Raw genomic sequence first — 18,726 nt, forward strand, 5'->3', positions numbered from 1 at the left:
CCCACCTAACACTGCCTCGATAGCATCAGCAAATATTCTTGTACCCTTTCTATTTAAGAGAATCCCATCCCTGTAGAGAAGCAGTCTCTCCTGTTAACAAGCACAGACCAGGCTGAAAAAAATTCTACCCCTTTAGCCGTGCACATTTCCTTCCAGAGCCGAATTGATTGACAAGGCTCCCATCATGTACTCCCTCCTATCGTGTCTGGGCGGAATTGCAGACACTTTCAAATTTAACCCTAATTCACGACTTTTTTGCAACATTGACCTTACTTGTTAAGTAAATCTGCAGATCTCCTTCTCTCAATGTCATTCGGGCCAACATGTACAACAATATCACGTTTTGTGCCCTTAAAAGATGATATATGCTTTACAACGCCCTCAACTTTTGCTCCTGGCAGACATACCCCGGTCCTGTTCCATCTATCCTTTTTACACAATATATTCCCCGTCTCTCTGACAATAGAGTCATCAACAATAACTAGTTCCTTTGGAACCAGCGAATTCTGCCTTGGAGATTGCTGCTGTGTTGCCTGATGTCCAGAATTGAGTTCTGGGCAACAAGCAACAGAGTTCGGCAAACATTTCACAAGTTGCACATATTTTTTAGGCTGTGATGCGTTGGAGAATCGTCCCCCTCAGGTCTTCCCCGAGTCACAGCACTCCTGCCACCTTGTGCCCGTTCCTTTGCTTCTCTAGTCTGGGGCATGATATTTTAAATTAATAAGATCAATAAAAAATTTAATTAATTAATTGTCAATATTACGTTATCTAATAGAATCCTAAATGCAGTGATGCGTATTACGCTATATAATTATACGTTGGAACTATCTAATTACCACAATTAAAAATTTGAATTTCCTACTACTCTATACAAAAACAAATTTGCAAGATTCGAACGAAATAATGGTTTTACGTATATTAAGTAGTAATCTACAAAAACTCTTTATCTAAATTAAAAATAAAAATAACCAGCGTAACTATAACTATAAGATTACGTATAAAGTACAAATAAAATAACAATTAGGTAAATAAAAAGGCAAACACTTATCGCATTTTCGGAGCCTCTAATTCACAGTTGTCATTTTTAAAGAGAGCCTGCGCCCTCAGACTTGTGGCTAATAATCGCCTGATGGTCTTGGTGAAGACATTTCTAGCATCTCCCTCGTTGAAGTCGACGGTGATTTGTGCCACTGTCACTCTCCAATTGGCTGAAACAATGCGAAGCAGACGTCGTCGCTCACGTTCATCGACCAGCTTTCTACACCCACAGCGCTATCCACGATGAGATGTAATTCCAGAAATGTCGTATTCCCTATACGCTCCTAATACTGTCGAACGGGGATAGTGCAATTTCTGTGCCACCTCCGTGATAGAGTGACCCATGCGTCGGGCACCCACGATCATCTCACTTTCAAAGGCGGTTAACTCACTACGTTTATCCATACTTACATTGCATGACTACGCTAAATTCGATAAACTACGTTTATCGAATTTAACGTAGTGATGCAGTTATTCGTAGTAATTCGATAAACTACGTTTATCGAATTACTACGATTCGATAAACTACGTTTATCGAATTACCATCTACGTGAATGTTGTGATACAGAGTACCTATATACCTGCCAAGCTGTGGGTTTGTCCACTAGCGAGGGGGACCGCGGGGGGGTCGAGTTGCTCAGGAACTAGATATCCTATGAGTTCTTTCTCCTTTTAATATACATGAGTGCGAATTGCATTGAGAGACGAGGAATTTTTAATGGATTTGTATATCGCCCACAAGAGTTGCTCGTTTTTTCCCTTAGAAATTATATTATTTTATAATCCAATAAAAGACAGGCATAACTTTCAGAATATATGCAGTTTACAGATTTTGTTGTTTAGCCCAAATCTGAGCAACTGTCAGAAAACCAGTTCGCTCTTGCGATTGTTCTGAATTGAAGTGCGACCCCTATCGGAGAGTCACTAAATTGTATTTGGAATTTGGAATTTAATTATATGATTTTCGTAAATCATGTGATTTTTCTTAGACGAGTGTAAGATTGGTAGGAACTTCAAATCAGAGAAGTTTGGAAGCTGTTATAATTTAAGAAGAAAGGCATCCTTGTTACTGTTTTGGCATACTTGATTGTGTTTTCAGTTCTCACTCAACATGAAAAAGAAGGTTAGTAAAAAAAGTCCTGATATTCACAGTAACTTATTTTGTGAAAATAACTTGCTGTGAATGTTAGGATAATATTCACAGTAACTTATTTACTGTGAATATTAGGATTTAAAATAGTGAATAATGATTTACGTGTACAAAATGTGTAACTGTTCTTTTTCGAGAAACTTTTTTAATTATTTTATTTTTTAACGAATTTATTTATTTTTATGTTATTTTATTTTATTTTATTTTATTATTATTTTATTTATGTTTTTTTTTTTGTTTTTGTTTTTGAGAAAAATATATTTATTTGTTTTATATAATGTATTTTACATGTTGATTCGGCTAAGCTCCAGATTACCAGTGAAGAGAGGATAGGATATTTATGTTACTTTTAGTGAAAACATTACCAATAGCACTTAACTCCGCTTCGGTTTCCTGGGAATGTGTTTGTGCAGAGATAAATATGAAAAAATATTAACATCTTGATAAATACGATTAAATTGTTTTCTTTCCCGATGTTTAGTGTTGCTGGGTTTTAAAATCCAAAAAGGAGGATACTTGCTTATTTCAGAGTGAAATCTGGATTTTGATTGAATATTAAAAAAAATTTAAATAATATGGGGATCACAACTTTCTCACCTTTATCTCTACACATGGCAAACCCTTGGCCATAATTATGAGAGCATCCTTGGACTCAGGGGAGTTCCCACGGACTGGAGATGTGCAAATGTATCCCAAATTCACAAAGCGGGATCGAAGGGTGACACGATTAATTACAGACCAGTTAGTTTAACTTCTGTTATGGGTAAAATAATGGAGTCACTGGTTAAAGATGCATTGCAGGATCATCTAGACAAGACTGCAGCAATAATTCAGACACAGCATGGGTTTGTTAAGGGGAAGTCTTGTCTGACAAATTTGATAGGATATTATGATGTGGTTACAAAGGAACTGGATGCAAAAAATAATTTTGATATCATCTATTTGGATTTCAGGAAAGCTTTTGACACTGTTGCACATGGAAGACTATTGTACAAATTGGAGCAGAATGGTATTAAGGGTAAGTTGCTACAGTGGATAAAAGGATGGTTAAGTGGGAGAAGACAGAGGGTGGTAATCAATGGGTGCTGCTCTTTGTGGACTAATGTTATTAGTGGAGTCCCACAGGGTTCGGTGTTGGGTCCACTGTTGTTTGCGGATGATACACAGGTTGGCAGGGTTGTTAATGACAGTAATGGCAGTGTGCTACTGCAACAGGATCTAGATAATTTGGGCAGATGGGCTAAGAAGTGGCAACTGAAGTTTAAACTTGACAAATGCAAGTTTAACCCATCTGCCCAAAAATACTGCATATGGGTAGAAGTAACCCCAGAGAAACGTACCAACTGTGTGGTACTACACTTAAGGTGGTAGAAAATGAAAAAGACCTGGGAGTAATTGTGCAGGCAGATATGAAGTTTTCTGAGCAATGCAGACAGGCTGCCAGGGCAGGTCATGGGGTTTTGTCAATGATATATAGGAATTTTGCTAGCAGGGAAAAGGAGGTGATTATCCCTCTGTATAAGGCAATGGTCAGGCCATGCCTTGAGTACTGCGTACAGGTCTGGAGGCCTCATTTTAGGAAGGATGTAGATTTACTTGAGCGTGTACAGAGAAGGGCAACATTGAAGTAATGAAGGGATCCTCTTACCAAGAGAGGCTTAAGTTCTGCAAATTGCAGTGGCTGGAGACTAGGCACCTGCGCGGTGATCTGATTGAGGTATATAAGGCCTTGAATGGGTTGAGCACACTGAATTCTGATGGGATTCTTCCACTTGTTCAGATTGCGAACCTAAGGGGGCATAAATTCAAATTAAGAAAAGACAGATGTAGAATAGATGTACTGAAATTTGCCTTTAGCCAGCGGGTGGTTAATTGCTGGAACAAGCTTCCATCTGTCGTTGTGGAAGTTGATAGGTTGAATAAATTTAAGGAGGAACTGGACAGGCGTTTAGAGGGAATGGTATGATTTTTTTTTTTTTTTTTTTGGCTGATGCTGCATAAGCTCATACACATGCTTTCTTGCATCACATGCCACTACTACTACTACTACTACTACATAATCCATAGCATATGTGGCCAAATTTACTGTAGGGTGATCCATGTCAAGTGGCCTTTTGAAGATGATCCCCGCTCGACCATCTTTAGTTTTGTTGAAACTTGGTGTAGATGTTTAAACAGGTTTCCAGAGAAGCTGTGCAAAAAATTCAGTTCAAAATATAGTATGCTTAAGGCATCAGCCCTTTTTTGTGGAGGTCACTTGTTACGCAGAGCAAATCACAAAAAATTTTAAGTTTTAAGTGTTACTGTTGCATAACATTGAGAGGTAATGCTCTGAAACTTGGTATACCTACTTAACATTTGGCAGAGAATGCAAAACGTTTGGTGTCCAGGCTCAAAAACCTTCACATTTTTTACAGTGCGGTCCAAAACTGGCACCAAAAATTTGTCACAACAAATTTAAGCAAGACTTTTGAAAGTCATAACTTTGAAAATAAAATCCTTTACCTTTTTCTTTGGGCATTCCATTTAACATCTTCATGAATTCAGCCTAATTAAATATTTGCTCCTATACTTGTTTGCTGGCTGGGATATTTTTCTTCAAAGATAGACTCAAAATTTGACCTATTTTTAGGGGCAAATATTTTAATGTGGGACACTCAATTCTCTCGTTTTTGCCACCATTGGAAAGAGCAGGTTTTAAGCAGTGGTTCTTCAGTTTTGTCTTGCTACTTAAGGCCTTAAACATTTTATATTTTCCACATAATATTTGCATACTTATTTGATGGTGAAGTTTCACATCTCAATAAGGACAGAACTATTGCATTTACAAGAGTAAAATTTTCTGCAATTACTCTGCCCTTTGGTTTAAGGAGAAGGGATATATTGCCAATGCACAAAAAGATCTGTATTTTTTACAATGGGGGGGGGGAGAAAAGAAATAGCATGGGTTTCTTTAGTGCAAATTCCCAAGCCTGAAAAGTGGTCTTTATTCAGGGTTTCAAGATGTTCTGTTGGTTTCTAAGCTTGAAAGAAGTTAACTGCAACAAAATTTATTTAAAACACAATACAATTTGAAATAATCAAGTGAGTATGAAGATACTGAATCACTGCTTCATAATGGACTGGAATTTTTCATTGATGGTTGATATTACTACTTCAGGCAAGCTATATTGTCGTCCCATTGTTGTTTTTGGAGCTGGAAGATTGGCAATAATTTGTTGTTCAGGAATCCAGCAGACATCTTGTCTAGCAGGCCAGTGAAATGAGTGAGCTGCTCCATGAGGATGCATGAAATTTACCAATACATCATGTTCTTCAAATGAAATTTCACAAATATTTCAAATCCACCAATTATTGTCATAAATACAGGCAATGTATTGGCCAGGGTGTAAATTAACAATTGGCACATATCGAATATTCTTTTCACTAGTCTGATCTACATGAGCTACAAATGATGGTGTGTCATTTGATACCCTACAAACATGCATCAATAGGAATGAAGTGATGATTTTCTCTTGTTCCAGCAATAGTATGACCATCTATGAATCTTTTCTCTTGAAATGGCCTTACTAGCTCAATTTCCTCTTTAGAAACAAAACAGAATTTTATTCCAGTCACATACTTGTCACAAAATTCAGACATGTTTCTTGGTGTCAGGATTTGGTTTTCAATTGGTCGTTGGAGACTTGCACGTGCTGCTAATTGTTTTATTGTTACATCAATTCCATCACATGGTGACTTGCCATGGCTAGTGCCAAAGAAATTCCATTCAGCACTGATATCAAAATCCTTCTGATGATGACACAAGTTAATAAAATTCTTGAAATTCTTGTATTGAGCTGCAGAACCATCACTGAAGAAGTAAATGTGACCGATTTCTGTCATGAAACTCTTCAAATATTCAATTAAGTTGGTTAGAAGAACATGCATTGCAATTGTCATGTCGAAGGCAGTCACCGATTATGCAGAAACTTATATGCTAAAGTTCAACCATCCTTGTAATAAATGACAAATGGATGCAGTGTAGTCTGGCTATTCTTCCAGTGGAACACTTGAAGATCATCTTGCACAACAAATGAATAATTTTCTGCAAAATTCATCAAGATGACCAATTCTCCTGTCATTGGGCTTTCCTTTGTTGACTTAAAATGGTAGCTTTGGTGTTTAGCAATGTAGTGATGACAGGAAAGGTTAAATATCTTTGTACTCAACTCTTCAATAAAATCTTCTGTTGTTAATTGCTTTGTGTCCAGTGTATCTCTGTCAGTGTGTATCCATTGCTTGAGCCGACCGGGCTAGCCAGATGGGTAAAGTGCTTGCCTGGCAACCCAAAGGTCGCGGGTTCGAATTCCACTTCGGGCTTGGATCACAGTATAATGCAAACTTTGGAAGGTGCATTATGGCCACAGAAGCCGATGCACTAACAACGACAACATCCATTGCTTGAATTCAATAATATCTTCTGGTTCATTGTTTTCAAAAATATTCTCTATTAACTTTTTTTAATTCATCTATTCCTGGACATTTTTCACACCGATGAAGCATACAATCTTTTGACTCCAAATCGCAGACTGTTTTACCAATTAGAACCTTGTAATCACATTCAACAGGACTTGCTGCTAGCATTAACTTGACATTTTGATGGATTGTGCATACGCATACAGAATGTGTTCCTGCTGCACCAACTGTGACTCAAAGTTCACAAAATTTCTATCTCGGATCCATTTCTATCTCGATAAGTTATAAACATTTCCTTCAAGTTGCTGAGTAGTAGTTGCTTTTGCATTTTTATTCCATCTGCATTTATAATGGAAATGTAATCTTTCTTTCCAGGGCATATCCGACTAACTTCGTCATCTTCAAAAATTCCATCACCTTTTGCTTTACTTGCTCAGAAAGCTTTTTGCCTTGCTTTTTTCCAGATATGGCCATGATTCCTTCTTCTGCTTTAAGTTTTCTAGTTTTCTTGCCCATTCTTTCTGAGACACCAAATTCTTCCAATGTTTTCTTTATGGACCAACTAACTGGAGCTAGTGTTAATAATAGAAGTATTTCTGAATGACTTGATACCATAAACTTTTCTTTCAAGCTCATTGGTATCTAAGCAATTTCTGCACTGATGACTTGCACTTGGCTCCATGATGTTATTTGGATCCAAGCCACCAATAGATGCAGTTTTACTGGCAATTACATCTTATACTTTACTTGCCTTCTTTTTAGCATAGCCTTGTGAGTCTCTTAGCCATTGCTGAAATTTCAGAGGAGAAATACCAATAGCCATCAAACTTGTGTTCAAGCTTTCAGTAGCATGCATTTTGTCTTCATGGTCTGATCCAGATGAAGTTGATGTTCCTGCTGCTGCTTTTCAGCTGTTAGACTCTTTTCGGCATGATGGGCACATCTTCTGGTCTGGTTTTATGTCTACCTTTGTTAGGTCTTTCAGGTAGTCTACCATTGACGAATCAATTGGTTGTAAACTTTTTTTCATCATATGATTTTTCTTCTGGAAAGGATTACAACATGAACACTGCAAAAATTCAAATTTTGTCAAAAGCAAAGCTTCATGATGTAGACAAATTGTGTCTTCTTCACCCAGTTTTAATCCACGACCTATCAGCTGTTCTTCAAATTCAAATTCTTTAAATAATTTTAACCCAGTTTTGCATGTATAGGATAGCACATGACATTTAGAATTATCCATATGACTGATGATGCATGAGTCCATCTTATCTGATTCCATGGCTTTCATGCTGACTAATAAGTGGGCGTTTTTGCAAGCAACAAAAATTTAATTAACTTTATTACAGTCAAACAATAAAAAATATAGGAACAAAATAAACAAACTGTTCATCATGAAGATAAAACATTAATAACAGCATGGTTCAAATATCAGCTATTTATACTTTTTTTGTATGATTCTAGAATATTCCAGAGTTCTAGAATGTTCACCAGTTTTTTTTTTTTTTTTATGGAATTCAAGAATATTCCAGAATTCTAGAATATACTCTGTTTCTAGATTATTCTAAACATTAGGCAAGATTAAGGAAGTGTTCTTTCTACTCTGAGTGGTACTACACTCAGGGTAGATATAATACTACCCTGAGTGTAGTACCACTCTGTGGTTACTGCTACACATGGGCAGTATTTTTTATTATTATTTATTATTATTAGCAATATGGTGCAAGAAAGCCTCAGGCTTATGCTGCACCAGCCAAAAAAAAAATTTCCCTATTACCCTGAGAGAGAGAGAAAGAGAGAAGTAGACAGGAATCACCAAGAAAGAGAAGAATGATGATATCCAGCTCAGGACCCTGGGTGTGCCAAGCCCATACTCACCAGATGTGAGCCCCGTATTAAACTTCAACTTCCATTGAGCCTATCAACCTAATTTTCCTAGATCTTGTTACATTATGTCATCCTGATGACTGTAGTTAACCACCCTGCCAAACTTTGTATCATCTGCAAACTTAGACACATTATGCCTGATATACCTTCATCAGTATCATTGATATATATTGAAAACAACAATGGACCCAGCACTGAACCCTTGGGAACTCACCTAATAACATTATTCCACAAAGAGCTGTGCCCATTGATAATCACTCTGTCTGCTTCCAATTAACCATTCCTTTATCCATAGCAATAACTTGCCCTAAATGCCACATTACTCCAGTTTGTACAGCAGTCTTATGTGCAACAGTATCAAAAGCCTTCTTGAAATCCAAGTATATTGCAATTTTTTTCAGAATTGGACTCCTTGTCTATCTTCTCAGTTTCTTCATAACAGAATACTTAAAATTTTTTAACCTGTCAACCAGGTTAAAAAATTTTAGGTAAGAAGTTTCCTTAGGTTGAAGTTAGTTTCTTTCAACCAAAGAAAACTTAAGTTTAATTTTACCTTGACCATGTGAACACTTCTTTGATTACCTTATATCTTAATTAGTTTAACTTAGATTACTTTGGGGTTACCTGTGATACAAAATTTAGTTTTTTCCAACCAATTATTTCAATTCTCCAACTTAATACTTATTCCAATTATGACATCAAATTCAATGATTTCAGCCCATATATGACAAAAAAAGGTCCAGACAACAAAATAGCCTAAACCTAAAAATAATTGAGATAGACCCAGTGCCTTTTAATTAACACCCTGCATACATAATATAATTTAATGCAGATGCAAGAATACATTTTAATCCTGTATTTAGATTTACAATCCTAAATATAGGATTAAATGGGAGCCTTTTGATTTTCTGGTCTATTACAGGTCCTCGCTCTCATTTTCCTTTGTGCTTTATTACCTCACCGTGCAGACTCAATCCTGGCATGCATTAGTTCTGAATTTGCAAATGCTCTTATTATGCACAAGCTATTTTTACCTACCTTAATGAAACTAATCTGCTATTTCTAAATGGTACCAAATTTCTTAGGCCCTATTATGTCAGTCCTAAGTTTCCTAACCAAGAGTCAGGCTAACTGATTTTATTAGCAGCACTCCTAATATTGCTATAAACAGTTCAGAATAAGTTATTTTTTTATTGTTTACTCCCCTACCCTTAAAGTTTTAGCTCCCTATTCAATAGTTTTAATTTTGGCTCCCTATTCATTTGAAACAATGTCCTCTATTTGGTATAATGAATAATACCCACACGACACATCATTTGAAAAAAAATGTAGAATTTATTCTAGTAAATACAAGACTTGTACTTAAATATTTACTTTTGTATTAATATTCTTCTATTTTCTTCACTTTAATTATATTCTGTCCATTTCATTATTAAAAAATATGTATTGTTAGCATTAGTAAAGGCATATGGTGCAAGCTTATACAGCATGAGCCAAAAAAAAAACCCTTCCCATTTCACCCATCCATTCGTTCCAAATGTTTGTTTAGTTCTGCCTTGAATTTATTTAAGCTATCAACTTCCACAATGACAGATGGAAGTTTGTTCCAGCAATCAGCCACCCGCTGGCTAAAGGCAAATTCAGCACATCTATTCGACAACTGTCTTTCCCCAATTTCAGTTTATGCTGCCCTCATGTTTGTAATCTGAGCAAGAGGAAGAATCCCATCAGCATTGGGCCTACTCAATACATTCAAGAGTCATTAAGCCTATAACAAACTCCTATCCTCATTTTTGCTTTCCGTGCTTATGTCACACCAAATTGACTCAACATTGCACTGTCCATCTATGTCAACTGGTTGCACACTTCCTTAGATTTTATGCTGTTTAACTAACAGCATAAACTCTCCTCCCTTTCTATCCTGTCTGTTCTTTCTGTACACATTGTAATCCTCAAATTCCAATTCTGCATTCTTATATCTGTGTGACACCATGTCTCTGATATCCCAACAATATCTGCCTTTGATGTCTTGACCAGCACGTCAAATTCATCAAATTTATTTACTATGCTCCTAGCATTGGTGTACATGCAAGTATACATGGAACTATTTTTATTCTTAGTTACCCTAACCCAGCCCATGTATTTACTTGTTTCATGACTCCCAGCATTTCCTGAAATCCCCAGGAACTCCTTCAATTTGTCAGCTTTCCAAGCTTTCCAATAGAAGCAGTCCAAGAATCATTTCCACCTCTGCCTGCAGCTGCTGTTAACTATTAGTCTGTGAATCTCCCCAAACTAGCATTTTTCTGACCTACCTAACATTGCCGTGATAGCATCAGCAAATATTTTAGCACCCTTCTATTTTAGTGTATCCCATCTGTGTAGAAGCAGTCTCTTCTGTTAACAAGCACAGACCACACTGAGAAAAATTCTACCCCATGAGTCTTGCACAATCTCTCCAGGGCGGAATTGATTGACAAGGCTCTGATCATATACTCCCTACTATCGTGTCTGGGCAGGATTGTAGACACTTTCAAATTTAACTCTAACTCCAGACTTTTTTTCATCATAGACCTGTACTAGTTAAGTAAATCTGCAGATCTCCTACATTTAATGTCATTAGTGCCAACGTTATTTGGATAAATAACAATACTTATGTATGCTACAGAGCTTGGCAACCAGGCACCTTAGAGGTGTGCCCCCTATTGAGATTTATTAGTTTTTGTGAGAGGTAAATAAAATGAATGAAGGTAGAATTTTCACGGTTATAAAGAATTCCAGAACTAGGGGGCCATAAATTCAAATCACAGGGGAAGAAGTTTAAACTAGATTGTAGGAAGTTTTTATTATTATTATTGGAACAAGTTGCCTCTGCAGGTAGTTGGGACTGACAGTTTGAAGAAATTCAAAGGTCAACTGGATAATTACTTAAGTGAGGAAAGGAGCATGTAATTTGTATTTTCTTACCTACTTTTTTTTTTTTTTTTTTTTGCAGGTGCAGCAAAAACCTCTGGCTTTCTTGTACTATATGACTAATGCTAAATTAAATAAAATTTACAAAGTAAAAAAGGAAGAATGTGTTTTCTTTTTTCCAAGTTTATGGAAAACTTATGCAATACAAAAGAAAATGGATATGTTTCGAAATCAGCATAACAGACTTGAGGAAAGTAAAACTCGATCTCTTCAAAAATTTAAGTCGTGTATATTGTTTGTGGGTCTTACAGGCTGAAGCTACCTTTGAGAATGTTAGTATTATTTAAATACTCTGATAATAACAGAAAAGAATGGTTTTATTATATACAAGTGTGTATACTGTATTATGCATAATGTTACAAGACCTCTGCCATTCCCTATCACATGTACTGTACAGGGGATTCCATTACTAAGCAGATACATTCTGAAAATGACATTTTGCATGCTAATGTCATATTACTCTGAAACAAGAATAATTGAATGTTATTGCATCATAATTGAACGTAATATCAAATTCACTCCTCCATGACTGAATATATGAGGTGTGATCAAAAAATGCAGGGACTGACTGTATCTTGAAATTGTTGCATAGTAGAGTTATAATTGCCATAGTAGAGTTATAATTGCCACAACATGTTTGGTGACTCATCTATATAGAGGAATGCACTGATCACCTCATTTATCTGCAGTAAGTCTGAATTAACATGCATTGTTTTGTGTCATTTTAAAGTGACAGATTTTGTTTCGAGTTAGGAAAAAGTGTGATAGAAACTCATAAAATGTTAAATATATGGCTGTGACCTGAAAACAAAAGACCATTCTTCTCAGTGGAAGACCTTTTCTTTCCAGGTGCAAAAAAAGCAAGATGATCATGCTTTCGTTTTTTTTTTGACTCAATGTATTGTTATAACAAATTTGTCTCTCATGGTGTTAAATAGTGAATCAGGACTGGTACAGAACATTTCTATAACAATTTCATGATGCTGTTTGAAGGAAACAGCCAGAGAAGAGGACTTAGAGGAATTGTTGCATGTGTTATGACAATGCCAGTGAATGATCAGCACTTTTCCATTCAAGGATTTATTGAACTTTTTAAGCTATATCATTTCCCAAACTTTTCAATACTTCATAAGAATGCTTTACTTATTCAGTCATAACAGCAAAGCAATAATGTTAAAGAATCTTTTGTGGCTTTACTTTTAAATTTATTGAAGTAAATTGCTGCTTTAATTTTCCTATGAATTCTCATTTTCACTAGTTAAGTTTTAGTTTATGAACATGCTGTTATCTAAGATCTGTCTTCTCTAGCAAATGTTTACATCTTTTAGCTGTGCAGATATTGTGGTAGCTAATGTTTCTCCATCTGACTTTTTAATCAGCGAATAGGATCAAAATGACTTTCACATGCCTATGGGCAAGCTGAACCAAAAATGAATTAATTTGAAAATATGGTCTATCAAGTAAGTTCTGCTTGTGGTGGACATCTGGAAAGGAAATTGGATACCAGAATCTCTGAGCATCTAAAAGATGCAAGGTTTCTAAGGAAAAACATGGGTGAAGTAGTTGGCTATGTTTGGTTTCCTTGAGTAGCACTTCTACCAATTTGTAAAGCAGTCTTCCTACATGACAATATGAAACCTATAACATCAGTGTTTATTAGAAGTAAAAAAATTCAGCATTTGCTCCTTCGAGCAAATTTTTTTATAACCTCTTCATACAGATTTGCTTGTTTGAACTATCACAGAGCTCAAGAGAATTCTGCACTGTGTGTTGTCCTCAATAAACAAATTTAATAATCTTTCTGACTCAACTGTGATCAAAGGTCTACACCAGTGGTTCCCAACCCAAAATGCATTGTAGACTGGTGGGTGCCAATACTGTGCTTAGAACTTTCAGGACAATAAATAATTTGTGTGACCATAAAGGTTTCACGTACTGGGCAATACTCTTCTGTAGCCCAACCCTTGAAAAATTCTGGTCTACTCCATTTTAGTGTCATATTTAAAGTAGTTTCTATTATCATATTCCAAGATTTTTTCCTTGTCCTTGATTAATGTTCTAATTAGACCTGATGATGGCTCTTGATTCAGCAAGAGCCATCCTAGTTCTAATGGTGGCTCTTGCTGAATCACACATTTAGCCAGAGATAACTTGCCATTCTCTTAAGTCCAGTCTTTTTGAATATCTTATTTAATTTCTAATGATGAGCTTTTCAAACAGTTTATCTTCTTAATTCACATGGTTGTGAGAGGTGATTTTAAATTGAAAAGCCGCAAATTATATCTGTAAATGAAAATAATTCACTGGACATAAAACACATGTAAGCTGTTGCTGTTATTTGCATTTTTTTTTTTTTTTTAGGAGCATTAGCAACTAAGGCCATATTGCTCCGGGAATGTGCAGTGGTCATTCCCTGACCTTTCCGCATCCTCCATATTTGGCGGTGACGGGCTCGAACCCCGGTCTAATCAAGCACATGTAAGCAGTTATCCATAAAACTGAAACTGAAAACAGCATGACTGCTTAGCACCAGTGTACAATGTGTATCTGAGAGCAGGCCCCTCCTAGAGAAGAATTTTCATGGCAAGTGGACTAAAGAGTAGTTTTATAAATGGATTTTTAGTAAACTTAATGAGCATTAATAACATAGCACTTCAGTTCCTTTAGTTGTCTTACCATTTAGCTAGGCATTTTATTTTTTAAAAACACCTGATACCAGAATAAAACACTAAACAACCATTTCAGTGCAGTATATATCTATACAAAGGGTACTAGGAAAGTTTTGCAATATGACGCAACAATGAATCACAGGAAGCTGCTTGTTGCTGCATGTTGAGACATGTTCATACGTGCATAGTAGCCGCCGCGGCAAGTCGATGGGCTCAGTTATTCATTAGTAGTGAGAGTGTAAAGTGCTTGCGATGGCATCGTGGTCACGAAATGAGATAAGGACAGTTTTGCGGTATAATTTCGTGCGTGGTTTAACCATAGACCAGTGCTTAGAAGAAATGACTCTTGCACTAGATGATGATTGTCCACATCGTACAACGATATTCAGGTGGTATAGAGAATTCCAAAGGGGAAATTTCACTCTGGAGGATTCTGAGAGGCCGGGAAGGCCACGAACGTCAGTTACGGAGGAAAATGTTACTTCTGTGAGGAAAATGCTTGACAAAAACAGGCGAGTGACCTACCAACAGATAGAGGATACTTTGGGCCTAAATGCACCAGCAATTCGTTCGATTCTGCAAGATCATTTGCACGTGAAGAAACTTTGTTCTCTCCGGGTGCCGCATCAACTGACTGAAGAGCAGATGACGACGTATGACTTGGTGCCGGGAGATGTTAAAAAAAGTTTGATAAGGGACAATCTCGGTATGTGAACAACATCGTGACAGGTGACGAAACTTGGCTGTACTATTACGATCTGCCGACCAAGGCTCAAAACAAAGTTTGGGTCTTTGATGATGACGACACACCCGTAATTGTCAGAAAATCCCGATCTGTAAAGAAGAAAATGATAGCTGTATTTTTCAAATCGAGTGGAATTGTGGAACGTGTTGTTTTGGACACGCAGAAGACAGTCACAGCTAAGTGGTATACTGAACAATGCCTGCCTAAAGTCATTGGATCTATGAAGAACCTGTGGCCAAAGTCAAGAATGGACACCTGTACCTCCATCACGATAATGCTCCAGCTCACCGCGCCAAAGCCTGCACCGAATATTTGACCATGACAGGACTGAAACTTCTCGGGCACCCTCCCTACAGTCCAGACCTTGCTCCCTGCGACTTTGCACTGTTCCCGCATGTGAAAATGAAGCTAAAAGGGAGGCGGTTTTCCAGTGATGAGGACCTTCTACGGGCTTGGGACAACGAGTGTGCTTTACTCCCTAGTGAAACTTGGCAGAACTGGTTTAAAGATTGGTTTCGGAGGATGGAGAGGTGTATTGAATGTAGAGGAAATTACTTTGAAAAAATTAAATAAACAAAACTGTATTGCAAAACTTTCCTAGTACCCTTTGTATATTGCATCTGATAACTGTCAACAGATATAAAATGTTATATCAAATCACATTATAGCTGGAAATGATTAAATTACATTACTTTACAAAAGCAAAAAAATAAAAGATGGCCAGAAATTTTCAATTAACACACTACCAATTAATAATTAGTCTTTGTCAAAAATAAATTTCCATTTAGTTTTTCACATTTTATTAGTGCACTGTAGATGCATACTTGCACTCTCTGAACAGTTACATTGTTTATTGGTTTTTATAACCAAAGAAGGCTAGAGATAAGGTTTTTTTTTTTTTTTTTTGTTGTTGTTATGCTTAATGATAAAAATTATGTATGTTATTTGTATGAATATAAAATTTCAATTACTATAAAGTATTACTTAATAATTATATTTTTCATATTTAATTAAATTAGCTGTTATATATTTGATTTAGGTCCTTTTAATGGGAAAAAGTGGTTCGGGTAAGACCAGTATGAGATCTATCATTTTTGCAAATTATATAGCCAGAGATACTCGACGACTAGGAGCAACAAGTAAGTCATATTTCACTCCCTCCCATAAACAAAATTTGTTTTAAATTATTTCAGATGAACAGTTTTTATATTATGAAATGTACATGTTGTGGACAAAGCTTGAAGTGCAGAAACTGTGAGCTACCTAAACACATTTATCTCAAGAATTTTAGTTGGCAGAAGTGGAATCCCTATTTGTAGGCAACCTAGTGACCAAGTTGCAGCATATATCATATGCTGATTGGTAAATTGTATGATTGAAAGTACTAGTATAAATTGGTAATGTATTACATTAAAAGTGTACTTACGATTTGTGCACTTTTAATTTAAATTGTGTGTAATTTCCAGTTGCAAAACAGCAGCATAGGGGATATAAGAGATTTGTTTCAGGATATCGTATTAAACACAAATTGTAATGAACATAGCTTCTGGTGTTAAAATTATAACATGGGGGTGGGGAGATAATACCATATCTCACTCAGATGAGATGTACCCAGATTATAATTATCCTTATTTTGCTGTTTCTTTGCTGTCTGTAATTAATTATGTTGCAGGAGTATCAACAAGTGCAAGTTAGTACGTATATAAAATTAGCTTTTTTTTTTTTTTTTTTTTTTTTGAAAAAGGCTACAGATAATTTAAAATTGTACACGTGTATGTTATCTGTTATTTTAACAATAAAATGATACAATTTCAAGTCTATTTTTGTTTAATCACAAAGGGGAAGTGAGTATCCCACTATTATAAAGCAGTGGTTAGGCTACATCTTGAGTACTGCATTACAGGTTTGAAAGCCTCATTTTAGGGAGGACATGGATCTGTTGGAATGGATGCAGAGAAGAGTAACAAGATTAGTATAGTGGACCCCCCCCCCCGTGCACTTTACAATTGGTTCACTGTATGATCAGATCACTTTATGATTGACTCTCCATAATAAAATACCATTCATTATACGATATCTAGTAACTGCCGGTCATTGTGATCACATTTGTGAATTGAATTTTAATTCTATTAAACAGCGATTCTAATAAGCAAAAATAGAAGGAATATTATCCACAGGCTATAAAAGTAAAGAGATAAAGCACAAATTTAACTTTATTACCTTACCAATTAACAAAATTAAATGATACATGAAAATTGAAAGAATATTTTCCACAAGTTTGCAAAATAAAAATAAATTTATGCTTATGTACATAGCTTAATTAATACATACTGTAATATGTACATACTAATTAATTGATATTTCTGTTCACTGACCTTTTTTTTTTGTTGTAAAATGTAAAATTTAAAACAGTAAAAAAGATAAGACCTTGCTGTGCGAGACTTAGCTCTACATAGGATCATTAAAAATGGATTAAGAAGATTGCTATAAGATTAAATATCTGAATGAAATTATATTGTGAATAAGTGATATGTTGTAATATGTTTCAATCAATAACAAAGAACATGGCATGCACAAATTGCAACTAACACTATACTCGTGAGATACAGAGTAACAAATTTATGAAGCCTAAAAAATAGGAATGAAGTAAAGATTCTGAAGATTTATTTGTTTTTTATATGATTGAAGATTTCACGAAAGGTAACATTTCACCATAATAACATAAAAACCCACAGAATCCCAGCTATCGGTATTATTGCAAATGCAATAAGATCGAGTTTACTGCCCATTTATAATAGATTGCACTAACAGAAAAGCCCAATAAACTAGAAACTGCAAATTGGTTTTATTTTTTTGTGGTCGTGACCTCCAGAATGTGCTTTAGAAAAATATTGCAAAGCATTCAAAATTTATTCTTATAGCCGAACATATGATAACAGTGAAAGTGTAGTGCATTTTAATGATTTGAATTGGTTTTTTAAGATTTTATTCTATAAAGTGGCTGATTCTACTAACCATTGATCATGTTAACTGGCGCCTACTTATTTCACTTTACGATGGACTTAGGATTGTCTCCGACCGGATCACGTGATCCTTCTCTCAGACAATAGCAGCATTTGTAAATGTGTTGGCCTCATATTTTGTTTTTGCATCCTTTAGTTGAAGTGATTTTTTGTGTGTGAATTTTTTATTTCAATGAATTTCTGTGATTTTTTTTTTATTTTTTTATTTGAATAAATTTACTGTATTGGATTCGTGTATGTACAATGTTGTGTAAACTGATAAATCACCTTTTAGAGAGATAAACAGCTTAGTTATAAAGTGAAAATTTCAACTTCCGTGGCCTTGTAATGAATTACCAAAAAACAATGTGTTATTAGGTTCACATTACAATATTTTCACAATACACCATCTCTAGAACGGATTAATATCGTAAAACAGAGGTCCACTGCATAAGGTTCTCCTACAAAAAAAAGACTATCTATAAATTTCAGCATCTGGAAATTAGGCATATATGAGGATACCCAATTGAAGTGGCTAAGACTTTAAATGATTGAGTAAACTAAATGCTGATGGCATCCTTAACTTTTTCTAGAATGACACATATGCACACAAAAGGACATAAATTTAAATTGGAAAAGAATGGTTGTAAGGCAGATGGGAGAAAATTTGTTTTAAGCTAGAGAGTAATTGATCATTGAAGCAAACTTCCATCAGGTGTGGAAGTAGATAGCTTGAATAAATTTAACCCAGTAGTAGTGGCATTCCAAGTTGTAGTAAATACAATAGTGGGTCACGTGACT

General features: G+C 35.7%; 1 protein-coding gene across 1 annotated transcript in view; it reads left to right on the plus strand.

Moving 5' to 3' along the window:
* The first annotated feature begins 2,030 nt into the window (after positions 1-2,030).
* The window catches only part of RagA-B (Ras-related GTP binding A/B), a 58,147-nt gene continuing 41,451 nt past the window's right edge, over positions 2,031-18,726 (plus strand). The window contains exons 1-2 of the mRNA XM_090385440.1: positions 2,031-2,164; positions 15,963-16,062. Of these exons, the coding sequence (XP_090241566.1) occupies positions 2,153-2,164; positions 15,963-16,062 (112 nt within the window). The 5' untranslated portion in view covers positions 2,031-2,152. The remainder of the gene's footprint in view (positions 2,165-15,962; positions 16,063-18,726) is intronic.

The sequence above is a fragment of the Mastigoproctus giganteus genome, chromosome 11 (assembly GCF_048544385.1).
Source record: "Mastigoproctus giganteus isolate SK-2022 chromosome 11, ASM4854438v1, whole genome shotgun sequence".
NCBI lineage: Eukaryota > Metazoa > Arthropoda > Arachnida > Uropygi > Thelyphonidae > Mastigoproctus > Mastigoproctus giganteus.